The 18,383-nt window shown below is 37.7% G+C and overlaps 1 protein-coding gene across 1 annotated transcript; it reads left to right on the plus strand.

Annotated features, from left to right (window-relative positions):
• The first annotated feature begins 13,683 nt into the window (after positions 1-13,683).
• LOC142302803 (homeobox protein siamois-like) lies at positions 13,684-18,268 on the plus strand. Its single transcript, XM_075343914.1, has 3 exons — positions 13,684-14,005; positions 16,167-16,387; positions 18,104-18,268. Exons 1-3 carry the CDS (start codon positions 13,684-13,686, stop codon positions 18,266-18,268), a joined length of 708 nt encoding a protein of 235 aa, XP_075200029.1.
• Positions 18,269-18,383: the final 115 nt, after the last annotated feature.

An 18,383-nucleotide genomic window follows, 5' to 3' on the forward strand; every position in this document is an offset into this window, starting at 1 on the left:
AGGGGCGTCAGGAGGTAACGTGCACTTTCATGGAATGCAGCACAGGTGCTGTTTAAGGTGCTAGATTTAGTTTAGAAGGTCAAAATATGATGACAGGGTTCCCCTTAAAAAAATTCTAAATCTAAAAAGTGCATCCAGCCCTTTAGATTAATTAAAATGATCTGACCATTGAATATGCAAAACAGGGGACACCTTATTTTTAATAGTCCTTTTTCTTTAGGTTCCGTGGAGGAGGTCGCATCATTAATGGTATTATTTATACTGTGGTTCATATTCTGACATCTGTATAAGATAAAATTTGGCTCACATGTAGATTGTTCTAGAACACGAGCGATGAAAAGATTCTGGAGATTCCTTTACTGAACAATCATCAGTGGGAGGGTAGAAATTACTAGAGATGTTTACGGCTCTGCAGGGGAGGGGGAAATGCTGGCTAATCCTTTTTTAGGGAGAATACAATTCTAAGTTCTGTAGTTCAGTATCCATGACCGGTCACTTCAGATTCTTTTGATCAACAGCTATTTCCTTTTGAAGTCTTTGTAATATTGGGGATCACACCGGTGGCTTTGATCCTTTCATTCCATATGTGCATCTCCATTCTTCCCAATAGGGACTTGACTTTTATTATGTAAAGTGACTCCACAGTTGCTACTGGGATCAAAGACGTTCCTTTGTCTATGCACATAAAAAAGGAAAAGGGATCCTCTCTAAAAAAGGATTAGCCAGCATTTTCCCCTCCCCCGCAGAGCCATAAACATCTCTAGTAATGTCTACCCTCCCACTGATGATTGTTCAGTAAAGGAATCTCCAGAATCTTTTCATCGCTCGTGTTCTAGAACAATCTACACGTGAGCCAAATTTTATCTTACAAAGATGTCACAATATGAACCACAGTATAAATAATACCATTAATGATGCGACCTCCTCCACGGAACCTAAAGAAAAAGGACTATTACAAATGAGGTGTCCCTTTTTTGCATATTCAATGGTCAGATCATTTTAATTAATCTAAAGGGCTGGATGCACTTTTTAGATTTAGATTTTTTTCAAGGGAACCTGTCATCATATTTTGGCCTTCTAAACTAAAACTAGCACCTTAAACAGCACCTGTGCTGCATTCCATGAAAGTGCACGTTACCTCCTGACGCCCCTTGTAGACCCCAAAAATACCCTTATAAAATCTCCCGCCCTGTATGTAAATTGTCCGGTCCCATGGGCGTCCTAATCTGCGCCTCCTGTCCCTCCTTTTGCCCTTCTCCTGTGCTGATTGACGTGGATAGCGACTCAGATGCCATCCACATAGGTGGGAAAAATCTCCAAATTTCTGTCTTGCACAGATTCATTTCGCTCTGCCCTATTATGGGCAGAGCCGAAAACATAGGTGCGCCTGCGCGAACCAGTGAGTTCTCTGCGCAGGTGCAAGATTTTGCCCGGCGATGTGGATGAAGCGGGTGACGTAACCCACGTCACCGGGCAAAATCTTGCGCCTGTTCAGAGAACTCACTGGTTTGCGCAGGCGCACCTATGTTTTTGTCTCTGTCCACAATAGGGCAGAGCGAAGTGCGCCTGTGCAAGCTGGGAATATGTCTGCACACGCGCAAGATTTTGTCCGCTTATGTGGATGGCGTCCAAGGCATTATCCATATCAATAAGCACAGGAGGAGGACGAAAGGAGGGACAAGAGGCGCAGATTAGGACGCCCATCGGACCGGACTGGACAATTTACATACCAGGCGAGAGATTTTATAAAGCTATTTTTGGGGGCTATTGGAGGGAGGGGGACAGGGGGGTAATGTGCTCCCTCATGGAATGCAGCACAGGCGCTGCTTAAGATGCTACTTTTAGTTTAGAAGACCAAAATCTGGTGACAGGTTCCCTTTAAGATTTTGGGTTTGCTCTTAAACTTTATTTTTTCTTTTAAAATGGGTGTTATATGACAATTATTTAATCAAGAATTTTAAAATAATTGTGCATATACGTTTTCCTTAGAATCATCTGATATTGTTTTTTTTTTTCATTTTACAGTGTTATTGCTTTATTATGCTTTTCTTCTATTTTAAAATATTTTATATTATTTCCTAGATTAAATGTTAGTAAACAGCTGCTTTGTCTTTATGGGACTCTGATAAGTTTTAAGGTATTATTTTATTTATTATTATTTATTATTACATCGCCACTTATTCCATGGCACTTTACAAGTGAAAAGGGTACACAAAAACAAAAAGGACAACAATCATGAACAATACAAGGCACAGAATGATACAGGAGGAGAGAGGACCCTGCCCGCAAGGGCTCACAGTCTACAGGAGGAGAGAGGACCCTGCCCACGAGGGCTCACAGTCTACAGGAGGAGAGAGGACCCTGCCCACGAGGGCTCACAGTCTACAGGAGGAGAGAGGACCCTGCCTGCGAGGGCTCACAGTCTACAGGAGGAGAGAGGACCCTGCCCGCGAGGGCTCACAGTCTACAGGAGGAGAGAGGACCTGCCCACGAGGGCTCACAGTCTACAGATGTAGATATGGTGTAGATAAAAAGATAGAGCCCCCAATTTTTCTATGATAGTTATAAAATTTAGAAAAACATAGGTTAACCTGGCCAAAAGTCCAATTACAAAAAAACCTTAAATAGTGAAATGTATTATAATGTCAGTGAAATTATTTACAAAAATATAGTAGCTTTGTACTAATATAATAAAACTAGTATTATAATTCCAGTTTTATTATATTAACTAGCTGTAGTACCAGGCGTTGCTCAGGATAGTAACTGTCTCTCTCCCTGTCTCTGTCTGTCTCTCTGTCTCATTCTTTCTGTCTCTGTATCTCTTTGTCTGTCTGTCTCTCTGTCTGTCTCTGTCCTTGTCTGTCTCTGTTTGTGTGTCTGTCTATCTCTCTGTCTGTCTGTCTCTGTATCAGTCTCTCTAACTCTATCTGTGTCTGTCTGTCTGTCTCTGTGTCTGTCTGTCTCTGTCTGTTTGTTTCTGTGTGTCTGTCTGTCTGTCTTTGTCTGTTTGTCTCTTTCCCTGTCTGCCTCTTTCATTGTCTGCCTCTGTCTGTCTCTTTCCTTGTCTGTTTCTTTCCCTGTCTGTCTCCCCCCCATCTGTCTCTTTAACTGTCTGTCTCTTTCCCTGTCTGCCTTTGTTTGTCTCACTCTGTCTGTCTATTTTCCTGTCTGCCTTTGTCTCACTCAGTCTGTCTCTTTCCCTATCTCTGTCTGTCTCTATCCCTGTCTCCCTTTGTCTGTCTCTTTCCCTGTTTGTCTCTTTCCCTGTCTGTCTTTCCCTGTTTGTCTCTTTCCCTGTCTCTGTCTCTTTCCCTGTCTGTCTCTTTCCTTAAGATACATGTCTTACAGTGATCATAGTCAGTTCCTGAGTTCAGAGATGTAAACCAGGGACTAGACTTCATTAAACCATAAGGTTTACTGGGAAAGGTTCCCCTATACATGTTTACCTATACAAAAAATGGAGCCATATATCCACGTTTGTAAAGTCATCAAAATTCTTTATTAAACATATATGTAAGAGAAAGACAATTAAAAACAGTCAGGAGTGCAAAGTGCAGAGAATCAAAGAGTTGTGGAAATCACACATTCAGATAATACAATGGATGGAGAAAATAACTCCACTGGGCTACGTGCAAGTGGTCAGATGTAACTGTGTAGGTCACTAATGCAGACAACGCATGAATCACAGACAAAGTACAGAACCTCTATATAAGGTCACAAAACCTCCATATATGGGTATAAAGAATACATAATGTATTAAAGTAAAGGACACAATAGGTAAATCTTGTCCACCCAATGGGTATATTATATATGCAATAGTACAGGTTCAAATGTTCATGCATATAATGCATGCGTATCCGCAGAGTGAACACCACATTCACACAGCAATGATGCTAAACCAGCATGAGTTTTTTCTTTGCCTGTCTGTGTCTGTCTCTTTCCCTCTCTGTCTCTTTCCCTGTTTTCCTGTCTCTGTCTATTTGTCTGTGCCTATGTCTGTCTGTGCCTGTCTGTGTGTGTCTGACTGCCTCTGTCTGTCTCTTTCCCTGTCTGTCTCTCTATCTCTCTGACTCGCTCTGTCTCTCTCTGTCTCTCCACCGACATCATATTACACATAAGCTTCTTATACTAGGAATATCCTTCATTCCTATTGCAACCAATCAGGTCTCCTATTAATGACCTGTAGCTCCCAGCTCCATTAACCTTAAAGGAGGCAGTTTTTTTGGAGAGTAACTGTAAAGCGTGGAGTTAAATTTTCCTGTCAAAACATAGTCTATGACGTTCCCTGAGTCAAATCAGGCGTCTGTGCAAAATTTCGTCATTTTAAATGTGACGGTACAGATTCCTTTAGCAGACATACATAAACACACACATACATACACTCAGGTTTCTATATTAGATTACCTTTGAGTTGTGTGTAATGATGTGTCCTTCCACCTATTTTGCTCCACGTAAAGGGGTTGTGCACGATTTGTTAAAAAAGACCTGTAAATGCCGCTGTTCTTCTAAATCTGGTGTTATTTATCTTATATTCTTCTTTATTCCAAAGATATGGCCTAAATTATTTGTATCCAAATGGGTGTGGACATGTGGACAAAGAGACAGATGGGTAAAGAGACAGACGGGGAAAGAGACAGACAGACAGGCAGACAGGGAAAGAGACAGAGAGACAGGAAAAGATACGGGGAAAGAGACATATGGGAAAGAGACAGACGGAGAAAGAGACAGATGGGGAAAGAGACAAACGGGGAAAGAGACAGAGAGACAGGAAAAGAGACGGGGAAAGAGACATATGGGAAAGAGACAGACGGAGAAAGAGACAGACAGGGAAAGAGACCGATAGGGAAAGAGAGAGAGACAGACAGACACAGATAGAGAGAAAGAGACAAACAGAGACAGACAAACATACACACACAAACAGACACAGAGATAGAGACAGAGAGACTGATACAGGGACAGACAGAGAGATAGACACAGATAGACACACAGAGACAGACAGGGAAAGAGAGAGAGACAGACAGACAGAGACTAGGAGAGAGACAGAGACAGTTACTATCCCGGGCAACGCCGGGCACTACAGCTAGTACTTGATATTGTTCAAAAGCTATGGACTGATCAGACACAGCCATTACATGTAGCAGGGACATATATATAAGATTATTTCAGCACAGCACAGGAACTTTTTTAAACACATCCAATTGTGGAAATAATTATTATTCCAAGATCTATTTATTAAAACATACTCGGATGGGCTTGCCTCCTGTCCCGAATATAATGGAGGTCAATGGAGAACTTAAGCATTTTTCCGGACGATCTTCTGGAAACATGTTCATGTTCCCCACTGACTTCCATTATATTTGGCACTTGAGATGAGCCTTTCCAAGTGAGTACCTGAGCATGGTAGTGCTCACTCATCAATAATGGCTATATTATACAGTATAAAAAGAAGTGGAGCAGTTCTGCAGTGCCATCGGTACTATATGCATGCACAATAGCAATATGGAGCATCATCTTTTATCTGTAGGAGAAGTATAAGCATGGCTCATATGATTAACTGCGAGGGCACACCAACGTCATGTAACATTAGCCTATGTTTAGGCTGATTTGGTGGCATGAGAGCACCTGCGCGTTTGTGATCACCAAGCCGTTCGCTCCCACATCTCATCTGCCTCTTTTCAACGCCATTTTATCTTCTGGCACCAAATGCGTTTGCACTTGAATCCCATTTTTCGAGCATGGGAATTGACTTTTTACTATACTCAATCGTATAAGTAGTACTGCATATATACCTGCACTTGGCATGCGTTTATATGCCACCATCTTTATGGCACCACCACGTCTTGTGTGGAGTCTGAAACAGAAATACTCAAAACCCCCTGATGACCCTTTATGGGTAGGTGAAATGCATTGAACCATGATGTGATGTACACTTTATCCTTTTTCTTTTTGCACTTTTGATCATGTATATCACAATGCTTATGTATTTGCACTAGTGCCCTTTATCATGACAGTGGCTATATAACTCACCCAGAGCTACTCTAAAGGGGTATGTCCATTACTAAAGAGAAGCCACTCCTTTTGTTTTGAAGGGTGTCACCTATTTCTTTGATCCTTGCCTCTAGCTCCATGTTTCACACCTCAGCCACCAATGGGGGATTAATGACCTTGCCTACGTAAATGGATGAGACCACAGAATATCAAGGATCAAAGACCTTCCCTTAATGAAATAAACTTAACCTAATTCAGGCATCAGTAGGACAGACCTTGTTTATGTCTAAACAAAATTTAGCTCCATTCTTGATATCTCTGAAAATGTAGGAAATCTTTTAGGCTTAGAGGCCTTGGAAATAGTTGTTAACGATAAGATGAGAAGATGTTCTTAAAGGGGATTTGTCTGGTCCATGAAGCCTCATAAATACAATTTCAAACATGGATTTAGCTTCAAAAATAGTATCTCTAATACCTGAGTATTGCCTGAGTCCCTAAACACCATCATGGAAGTCGTAGAAGCCATCAACAGTCCCCTGGCTGCATTTGCGACCCAATAGAACTAGGCAATTCCATCATGCAGGGTCCAATGGGCGAGTGGAATGGCGCATCCCCTGGACTACTGTCAGACATTGTCAGCTGCATTTAAAGGGTATATCCGGGACTTTAAAATAAAAAGCCTAAGCACAAAGAGGCAGGTAGTTGCTACCTACCTGCCTGTTGTGCCCGGCGCCGTTCCTCGACGGCACAGAATGGTCAACTACTGATTTGCCTGTGACACAATGGCCTCATCAACAGAGCGGAGACATATTTTCCACTCTGCTCTGTAGACGTGGTGGGAGAGCTGACATGCTGATTGACAGCTCTCCGTTGCCTAACTGGGGGAGACGGCTGTCAATCTGCATGACGTTGTCTGTCCTGTCTCATCTACAGTGCAGAGCAAATGGAAGCCACCCACTCTGTTGAAGTAACATCAGCAGAAGCAGAAGAATTGCCGGCAAGAGCAGTCTGTTACTGCTCTGTGCCAGTGAAGAATGGCGCTGGGCCCAAGAGACCCAGGCAGGTAGGTAGAACCCACTAGCGCAACCAGTGGGAAAATGAAAAATTACACAGCATCTATTCACATCAATAGATTGTCTGTGTAATATAAGACAAGATGGGTCCTCCAGAGAGGCACTTTTTACAACTGGTTTCCATTAAGGCAAAGAGATGAGGAAGAAAAAAAATAATTCTATGTTCTTTATTTTTCATTATGTTGGAAGATATTCAACATAATAAAAACTTTTATTACTGTTGTTATCATATTTATTATTATTTAACAATATTAATATTTAATTTATATTTGTTGAATATTTGTATTCTCGGCTCTAAGGGTCTTGTTTGTTGGCCAATTCGACAAAATCTGGATAGACATCTCTACCCAACTAAGGAACGCGATCTGTTCATTGTTGTAGCTTATCTGCCTTCTACATCTTTTATCTTTCTTTTCTGTCCTGGATTTTTTATGACACTAATTTTATTTATATGGAATTTTCCTGGAGACACAACATGAGAAGGAATATTGCAAAATTAAAATACAACAAAAAGCCTAATTTATATTCAAGAATCAATAGACAAAATTTTCACAAATTTTCATTTTATATTATTTTGGGGAAAATAAAGATAGTGGCATAAATTTGTATTTTTTCTTACATCTTTTATCTCAGTTTTTTTACAAAATGAAATCAAATTAATCATTTTGTCTATTGATTCTTTAATTTAATTTATACCTTTTTGTATTTTAATTCAAACTATTTACATATTTTAATTTTACAAACTTACTATTTTGATGATGGCATAAAGTTGTATTATTTTCTTACATCTTTTTTCAAAAAAAGTAATTTTGTAAAATTAAAATACAAAACAGCTAAAATTTAAATTGCAAAAATTGATTAAATATATTTAAGAATCAAGAGACTTTACTATTACAAATTGAATTACTTTTTACATTTTGGAAAACAATACAAAAGCTGTGAAAAAAAGAATACAGATTTGTAACCTTCTGCTTTTCTTACAAAATGGAATATTGTACAATTAAAATACAAAAATTAAATATAAAGAACAGTCTAAATTATATTCAAGAATCAAATGATAAAGTTATTCATTTTTACAAATGTATTTTTCATGTTTTGTAAAAACATATAAAATATGAATAGAAAATACAACTTTGTACTGTTCTCAATAAAATAAAATATTGTAAATTTACAATATTGTACATTTAAAATACAAAAAAAATCTAAATGATATTTAGAAACTAATAAAATGATTTATGTTTTTAAAATTATTTACATTTTAGAAAAAAACATACAAAAGATGCTTAAAAAATACACCCTTTTAACTTTTTCCTTTTTTCACAAATGTAATATTGTAAAATTACAATATTGTTAAATTAAATTTAAAAAAAGTTTCCATTTTGAGCCAGTACATAAAATGATCAATGTTTAGATTTGTTTTTATTACAAAAAACAGTATACCAATATAATTTAAAAAAAAACCTTTTTGATTTTCTCAAAAAGTTCATATTGTAAAGTTACAATATTGTAAAATTGAAATAAAAAAACTTTAAATTATATTCAAGGAATAATATATAAATGTATTAATTTTTACAAATTGAATTTTTTTAACAAATTGGAAAAAACATGCAAAAATATTTTTAAAAATTTAAATTTTAAAAATGTTTGCTTTTCTTAAACATGTCAGACAGGACAACTTGGTTGACATTAGAAATGATCAACGTTGACTTACATTTCGATGTGAAAGGAAATCCATCTTTAGATACATTGTAGAAGGTTGATGATGATGATGATGATGGCATCTTTATAGTCTTCGTTGACTTATTCTAGATTTGTATTCCTTAGCAGATCGTACATTTCAGAAAAGTTTATTTCAGGATAAGAGAACTTTGTAAATCTTATTAGGTTTCCAAGGGATAGAAGAAACCAGGAAATAGTTTGATGGCATTGATTGAAGTAGAAGACAATATCAGATATTCCTTTGGAAGAAGTGTTGGGTAGAGGTGCTTATCGGAGTCCATGCTGCTTCAATGAGTAAAACGATTAAATGGAATTCTCACCCAAGGTTTATATAGAGGAGATCAAAGATGGTCCTGGACAATAAAGTGGACCTTCTCTTGATGTCTCCTCCCTTGATCTTCCCTAAACACTTCTGAAAGTTGGCACCCCCATAGTGTAGAATAATAAAGAAACTGTGGTTGTAGATTTATCATGTAAATTAGAGGCTTCAGCAGAACCTTGACAATGGGGAATTTCTGTTGATACAGTTTCTTTGTACTCTGCACATCACAGAATGGTCCAAACCAAATTGGACTTTAGACTAAATAACATATTTGTAAAAGAACTATACTAATATACTGTAAATGTAATATAAACTGATTACTGATGTCACGTCGTTGCGTGTGACACCAACGAGCGGCCGTTAACTATGGAAAATACTCACCAAATCGTCCATCGTTGACACGTAGTTCATTTTCATAAAATCGTTGATTGTTGAGGACGCAGGTTGTTCGTCGTTCCCGTGGCAGCACACATCGCTATGTGTGACACCTCGGGAATGACGAACTACAGCTTACCTGCGGCCACCGGCAATGAGGAAGGAAGGAGGTGGGTGGGATGTTACGGCCGCTCATCTCCACCCCTCCGCTTCTATTGGGTGGCCGCTTGGTGATGCCGCTGTGACGCCGCTCAAACCGCCCCCTTAGAAAGGAGGCAGTTCGCCGGCAACAGCGACGTCGCAAGGCAGTCCGTGTGACGGCTCCTACCGATTTTGTGCACCATGGGCAGCGATTTGCCTGTGCCGCACAAACGACGGGGGTGGGTACGCTCGCTAGCGATATTGCTAGCGATATCGCTAGCGATATCGCTGCGTGTGACGGGGCCTTAAAGCTATAGTCCAATTTGTGACAGTCACTTCCATTTCTGCGGCTCCACATCTGTTCACTTTGAAGAGAGGGTAAGGGTTTTTGCCACTGTTGCCAGAGTAGAGCCGTGCGCTCCCAGACGCTTCAGAATCTGTGTCTCCCCTCCTCATATAGCAAGGGGTAAGGGGTTACCCAGTAGTGTCAGAGTGGAACATTGCACTCTCAGATGCTTGGGAAGACTCTGCCTGGGAAGGCTAACTTTGCTCACGTAGTAGTATGTTCTGACCCGTTATCGTTTAGGCTTAAGGTTTTGTCACTAAAGTCCCATCTCAGTTTGAAGGCAGGTTTCTAGCCTCAGCATTGTCTCAAGTTCTGTGTCTTGGTCAACACTTTAGGATCACGTTATCTCTACTCCGATCTCCTCTCTCAATCTTCCACCACAAGTCACCTACTGCATGTGGCCTTGATGACCTACAAACTATCTTGCCATATTTATCACAAACTTTGTCTTCACTAACTTGCTATCAATTCCTCTATTAGATAGATACATGATAGACTTTTATAGATGACTCTGGTCAGACATTTTGGTTGTTGGATGGAGACAAGTTAATTCTAAATATCAATGGGTTCCTTCCCTTTGATGTATTAGACTACAGAAGGTTCTGAAAGGTCATTAGAGTGCCACCTGCTGACTATGTACCTGCCCGGGCCTCTCGACTCTTTAATGTACCTACATTGTGTATTGAAGACTTCATTACTCACCAGGGGGCCTTTCATGTACTGTAATAGCCATTAGAATTGTACACACTGAAGTTACTCCACTGGGTAAGGTATCTACAGGTGGCAATGCCAGGCTTTCCATGGTAATCCCATGCCATCAATAAGATGTGCACATCAAAAGCAGAATAAAGCAACACACCTAAGTTAGGAGGCATGGGACATCACAGGACACAAGTAACTATATCCCAACTGGTTCAAACCATTTTTAATGTATTTTTAAAAACAATATTTTGTATTTTGCATTTTACCTTTTATGCCCATCTGGGTATTTGACCCTTTGACTTCTCCATTGCAGCATATAGTCACAACGACGCTCTCCTATGAAGCCCTCCAATGCTGAGCCTGAAGGGACCACAGTGTCGGGTTAGCTCTGTGACGTCTAGGTGTTCCCTTTACAGTGTACGCTCAGCAGAATACAACTTTTGTATTTTTTGTTTCTTAAAACATATCGGTGGTGCTTTTTTTAATACATTTTTTATATTTCTTTTTAATTATTTTACCACTAAAATAACTTATGAGTTTGCCTTTTTTCCTCACTCATTCAACCATATAATACTCTGGAACGATCAGAAGACGACGTCAAGTGTTTAGGTGAGTACAATGTGTTTTTCCTTATGTATATTTTATTCTGTTTTTTTTGGGGGTTTTTTGCATTTTCATTATTTTTTACATAACATTTTTAAGTGGTCCTTTGTGTTTTATATATATTTATTTCTTTTTAGTTTTTTTTCAGGTGTCTATAGTAGCTAGTCCAGCCATAGGAGTCTCAAATATAATTCGGGTTTTTTTGCATTTTTATTATTTTTTACATAACATTTTTAAGTGGTCCTTCGTGTTTTATATATATATTTATTTCTTTTTTAGTTTTTTCAGGTGTCTATAGTAGCTAGTCCAGCCATAGGAGTCTCAATTATAAAGTTACTCTTTTCCAAGTCATTCTTATAAATAACAAATCACATCAAACACAAAGTGATGTTCTGTCTCTGAAGCTTAATAAAGTCAAAGAAAAAATATTTTATCTATAAAATTTACCTTTTCTTATTTTTCATTTCTTTTTGTGACATTATTTTTTGCTTTTTATTTTTTCTATTTTGTTATTTCTTTTATTTAATGATTTTGATTTCTTTTTACATTCATTTTATTATATTTATATTTTATTTTTACTTTTTTATTACTTTTTATTTGATATTTTATTTATATATTATGTCTTTATTCTGGTTTTTTTTATGAAAATGTTTACCTTTTAATTTTTCTATTTTTTGTAGTATTAATTTTATCTTTTCTTATATTTAGATTTTTGGGTTTTAAGCGGGGTTTACAAGCAGCGATATCACTAACGAGATGTCGTTGGGGTCACGGAATTCGTGACACACATCCGGCCTTGTTAGCAACATCGTTGCGTGTGAAATGTATGAACGACCGCTAATGATCAGAAATACTCACCTTATCGTTGATCGTTGTCCGGTCGTTCTAATCTCGATTATCGTTGCTGCTTTTGCACGCAGGTTGTTCGTCATTCCTGAGGCAGCACACATTGCTACATGTGACACCCCAGGAACGACGAACAACACTGTACCTGCGTCCTCCGGCAACGAGGTGGGCGTGTTTTTCCTTCAGCTGCTCTCAACCCCTCCCTTCTATTGGCCGCCTGCTGTGTGACGTCACTGTGACGCCGCACGAACCGCTCCCTTAGAAAGGAGGCGGTTCACCGGCCACAGCGACGTCGCAGGGAAGGTAAGTATGTGTGACGGGGACTAACGATATTGTGCGCCACGGGATGCGATTTGCCCGTGACACACAAACGACAGGGGCGCTTACACTTGCTAGCGATATCGCTAGTGAGATCGCAGCGTGTAAACCCCGCTTTATTTTGATTTTTTTTATTACTTTTTATTTGTATATCTTTATTTTATTTTTTGAGTTTTTATTTTAATTTTCACATTATTTTGATAAAATAAAACTATCTTTTGTTTTCTTATATTTGGATTTTACTTTTATTTTTTTATTACTATTCATTTCTATATCTTTATTTTATTCTTTAGGTTTTTACATTTTAATTTTCCCACTCTTTTGATAGTTTTAATTTTATCTTTTGTTCTCTTATATTTAGATTTTAGGATTTTACTTTTTTTATTACTTTTTATTTGTATAGCTTTACTTTATTTTTTTAAGTTTTTACATTTTCATTTTTGCATTATTTTGATTGTTTTAATTTTATCTTTTGTTTTCTTATATTTAGATTTTTATATTTTACTTTTTATTTGTATATCTTTATTTTTTTAAGTTTTTACATTTTAATTTTTGCATTCTTTTGATAGTTTTAATTTTATCTTGTTTTCTTAAATTTAGATTTTTTAATTTTCATTCTCATTTTGTCAATTTTTATTCTACTTTTAAAGATTTTTTTTATATTCATTTGAGTTTTCTTTGTTTTTATTGTTTTATATATATATTTAGATTTGTTTTACTTTTCATATTATTTTATTTTCTATTTTAGATTCTTAAATTTTCATTTTGTAAATCTTTGGTTATTTAGAATTTATTTTGCCATATTTAGTTTTTTTTAATTCTCTTTTTCATTTTATAGTTTTTAAGTTGTTTTTATATGGTACAACTCTTTGCACTGAAACTTCCACTTTAATGATGAGGGAAGTATCAAACTGACATTTTAGCATATTAATTCATTGTCTTCTTTCAGAAGGCTTTGAAGTGTTGATCTGTTTCATTTGAAGTACATTTTTCATGGATACCTTTAACACCTTCTTATTCATGTTGGTTCTACAACCCTTTTGGGCCAAATACTGAGGTGTGAACTGGGTAGATATGTCAAGGTAGGATCAAGGCCTGAAGGTCTTATCATCTCTTAAGTCAGATCAAAGTTATTTTTCCATTGTACACCAAATACATTTTTGGCTTCTCCAACTGTCATGTGACTATAAAAGGAATGTCAAGTCCAGAAGAAACTCAAATCTCATCTGAGAGGCCACAGAGCAGCAGACATGGAGAAGGACCCAGAGCTGGATCAAGTCCTCAACAACGCGCTCTCTCTACAGGATGACTACCCGGATTTATCCCATCCACTCAAGGGCAAGAACATCAATGGCTCAGACACATTTTCTCAAATTCCCTTAAACATGGATGTCCAGAAGCCTCTTAATCCAAAACAGCTTCAAGACACTCTGGTTGAGCTTTATTCCATCCTTGGGATCCCACAGGAACTTCCGATAACCAAACCATTCAACATCGGGAAAGACCAGTCTACACCACCCACCACTTGCCAGGATGAGCAGCCAACCAATCAACCAACAAATGGAATTAAAAGTAAGTGTATTCTTGTAATTTTATCGCTTTTCCTAGTAGCCCCAATGTGTTATTTGTATTAGTCACCAGCATTGACTATTAGATCTGTTAGTTGAGGTATATTCATCATGGATACCAAGATGGGGGTTATGACTAAGGATGCTCACATTTTCAAAAACTTTCCACCAAACTATTATATGTTTGGCCACTCTTCCTCCCAACATCCATACACATCCATACCTGTGTTCTATGTAGTTGTCAAGCACCTCTGGTAACAACTTATTATAGTTACATAGGCTAAAAAAAGCCCTCAGTCCATCTAGTTCAACCTTCCTCCACCAATTATACATTTTGTCCCTAAATCATTTATAACCAACAATGTTGTGTGTACTGAGGAAATCATCCAGCCCCGATATAAAAGCTGTTATAGTGTCTGCCATTACTACCTCTTGTGGTCGGCATTTCACAGTCTGGCTGCTCTAACTGTAAAGAACCCTTTCCTATTGACCACACATGTATTTCCACATATAAATAAGATCTCCTCTGAGACGTCTTTTTTCTAAGCTAAACAAATCCAACTTTTCCACCTCTCATCATACGGGCGGCCTCCATAACTTGTAATAATCTGGTTGCCGACTTTAAACTGACTCTAACTTCTAAATATCCTTTTTAAAATGTGGAGCCCAAAACTGGATCCCATATTCCAGATTTACAAGTGACTTATAGAAGGGTAACAATACGTTGGGATCACGGGATCTAATTTTTTATACACCCTGAAATATTGATCACTTTTGCAGCTGCTGCCGGACATTGAGTACTGCTGCTCAGCTTACTTGTAACCAGAATCCCCTGGTCCTTCTCCTGTTCTGTAGTCCTGAGTTTACTTCCATTAAATGTATACGCAGCTATAGCATTACTCCGTCCTAGGTGCATTACTTTACATTTATCAACATTAAACCTCATTTGCCAAGTATCTGCCCATTTCGATATTTTATCCAGATTATTTTGTAATAGTGTACTATCAGGGTCAGTTTTTAATATCCTACATAGTTTGGTGTCATCAGCAAAGACTGTTACAAGAAAGTCTAAGTAGAGATACAGTGGTCTGTAAATTACTGAGCTCAATTCCCTCAATATATTTGTCAATGTTTAATTTACTCAGACGCAGGAATACGTCTGTCTTCTTGTGTGAAATTAGTTATGTCAGGGGGGAATTTGAGTTTTACCTTGTTGAATGATCCCTGGAACAATCAGTTCCTTGATGAACACAGATGACAAGTGCCTGTTTAAAATATCAGCCTTTTCTTTGTCCGCTATAATTATCCTGTTATAATCCTTTATGGGGCCAATACCATCCTTTTTTTACCTTTTGAATTGATGTATTTTTTAAAAAATTGGGGTTTATTTTAATGCATTTGGCAATTTTTGTTTCAGTAGCTAATTTTGCTTGCTTGATTTCTTTTTTTACATTTATTTCTAATTGAGGTCTTTATACTTCTGAAATGCTATTTCTGTATTCTAAGCTTTCAAGATTTTGAATGCCCTTTGTTTTTATTATATTTTGTACAACCTTATTTATCCATAATGGTTTCTTTTTGTTCCTGGACATTTTATTACCAAAAGGCATGTTTTTTTTACAGGACTCTAGCAGTATATCCTTAAACTTGCCCTATTTATGTTCGGTATCCTCATTTACCATGACATTGTCCCAATCTACACAATTAAGCTCTTCCCTTAATTTATTGAAATCAGCTTTGACAAAAGAAGAATTGGGCATGATGAAATTGAACATGCCTAATCCTTCTTTTCTCAAGTGTTGGTTGGTCCTGCCTAAATTTTCTAGTTCAGATGACTTTGCACTAATATGTATGACCATCCTAAGTGTTGTCAAGTTAATTTTGATTCTGGAGAAACCACATGACCAATGTTTCCCCGAATGTCCTGTCTCTAGTTGAGGTCTCCAGGCTTCTCAATAACGTGTTTATGATTTCTGTGATTGTCTTCAATGATGTTGCTCTTTGACCAACATTCTACTCTTCCAGACTGAGTTGCCCACTACCGTACAGTCAGATTTACCATTGCTTCTGGCCACAATTGTCTTCTCCAATAAGTTGGGTCTTCAGCCCAGGTTTTTCATGTTACGGTCCTTCATTAATGTCTTCTACTCCTTGTCTCTTTTCAGGAATGTTATCGGTAGAGGAGATGGACATACTAAAGAGATCAAAAGACGAGAAGGAAGATCAAGCCCCCTCAACATCGGGTCAGAAGAGTAGGAAGAGGACTCTCTACAACAAGCAGCAAACCATCTTCCTACAGAATCAGTTTGATTTCAATCCATACCCCAATTATGTGAGCAGATGCTGTTTCGCCAAGATCACCGGGATTCCCGAACCCAGAATTCAGGTAATCATTAGTTTTTTTGCCAGAATTACTTACAATTGCTTCTTTCCATAAATAGCATTACAGTTGTCCACAGGTCATGTCTTGTATTGAAGCTCAGTCCCATACACTCTGAAGGAGCTGGGCTGCAATAGACACAGAAAAGTGCAGCTGTGACTATATAATCGTGGACAACCCCTTAAAATGTGATTTTAGAATTTAGCATAGCTGTAAATACATTGGTAAGCTTAAAAATTAAATATAACAAACGGCAAATTTCAGTATAGTGAAAGATTGCTCAGGATTAAAAAAAGAAAAAAAAGGGGGGGGTTGAATTCTTCTCTGGAAATAGCGCCACTCTTGTACATAGGCCATGTCAGGTATTGCAGTCCTTTTTCACCAAAATAAAGCGCCAATATGGTGCTTAAAGGGGTTGTCCATTTTAGGTTAAAATAAAGAATAAAAGGTTCCACAACTTTTTAATATACTTTATGTTTAAATTATTTAAGATTTTGAATGAAAAACCTGCACATTAGTCCTGCTCTGTAAGGAGTAGTGGATACAATTGCATCTCGTGCATACAATGCTCTGTGACCGAGACACATCAGATGTCTCTAGTAGTTTGCTCCAATGTTTCAGACTTTTGATCTCACAGACGATTGTCTAATCTGTGTACAGCTATATCCAATTCTCATCTGAGAACCGGGCTAGTTATGTGCAGGTTTATTGCCTATGAATATGAACATGAGTGATCTCATTCACTGGCAGCAAGCAGAGATGTTGAAAATGGTAAGGAATTAAAAGAGCTTCGTATTTTGGAAAATTTAAGAACTTTTTATGCATAAAGTGATTAAAGACGTTTTTCTGTACTAATGTGATCCGCTTTCTTTTATCCTAACTCTTCCTAACTAACACTTTCCTAATATACTTCTGCTATCTACTTCACTTCTGTAAGCTGATCTCTAAAAAGGCTTGTAAATACATTTATTGCTTTTGTAGCTTTGATTATTCCGGCTGCAGACCGGAATTGGACCAACTGAGCAGGGAACGTCACTGGTGGGAGTGGGGCTGCCTCTCTGTGAGTGACAGCAGATCACACTTCACTCTCCTCTCATCTCTCACAAGTGATGTACCCTGCTCAGTTAATCTGATTCCAGTCTGCAGCCATAAGGATCAAGGCTATAACAACAATAAAGATATTTACAAGCCTCTTAGAGATCAGATTACAGGAGCCGAGCAGATAGCAGAGGCATATTAGGGAAATGTTAGTTAGGAAAAGTTAGGATAAAAGAAAGGGGACCATATTAGTAGTGGAATACGTCTATAATCACTTTATGCATAAAATGTTCTTACATTTTCCAAAATACTAAGTTTTTTTTAAGTAGACAGCTGAAGTATATTAGGGAAATGTTAGGAAAAGTTAGGATAAAAGAAAGGGGACTATATTAGTAGTGGAATACATCTTTAATCACTTTATGCATAAAATGTTCTTACATTTTCCAAAATACTAAGCTTTTTTAAGTAGACAGCTGAAGTATATTAGGGAAATGTTAGTTAGGAAAAGTTAGGATAAAAGAAAGGGGATCACATTCTACTTGTATAAAACCTGAAAGTCATGTACCTCTTTTTGAAAGCCAGAAAACTTTTCATCCAGTTTAAGCTAAGCAATCTTGCAAGAAAAGAAAAGAAAATGTTGTAAAAAAATATTTTTCTAATAATGTATATGTACTTGTTTTACAGGTTTGGTTTCAAAACCGAAGGGCAAGATACCCTAGTAAACCATCCACATCCCAGGAAGCAGGAGGCGCTGTACATGTTGGAGGAACGTCGCCCGTAGCATGTGAGGTGTCTCAGCACTCCGAACCCTGCAAGAATAACTGCACCATCTACCCGAAAGGACCCTAAGCACCGACAGGCCAGAATAATGGGTACCCAGCCTGAAGAATATCCCAAGAACCAGAACTTTCTAGCAGTACAACAGAACTTTGATTTGGTGTTACAACGCCCCTTATACTTTTGT

The sequence above is a fragment of the Anomaloglossus baeobatrachus genome, chromosome 4 (assembly GCF_048569485.1).
Source record: "Anomaloglossus baeobatrachus isolate aAnoBae1 chromosome 4, aAnoBae1.hap1, whole genome shotgun sequence".
Classification (NCBI taxonomy): domain Eukaryota; kingdom Metazoa; phylum Chordata; class Amphibia; order Anura; family Aromobatidae; genus Anomaloglossus; species Anomaloglossus baeobatrachus.

Bases quoted from the DNA above. Each gene is read 5' to 3' on its own strand.
- LOC142302803 (XM_075343914.1), top strand. From the start codon at position 13,684: ATGGAGAAGGACCCAGAGCTGGATCAAGTCCTCAACAACGCGCTCTCT. The intron at 14,006-16,166 runs GTAAGTGTATTC...GTCTCTTTTCAG, and splicing joins ACCAACAAATGGAATTAAAA to GAATGTTATCGGTAGAGGAG. The intron at 16,388-18,103 runs GTAATCATTAGT...CTTGTTTTACAG, and splicing joins TTCCCGAACCCAGAATTCAG to GTTTGGTTTCAAAACCGAAG.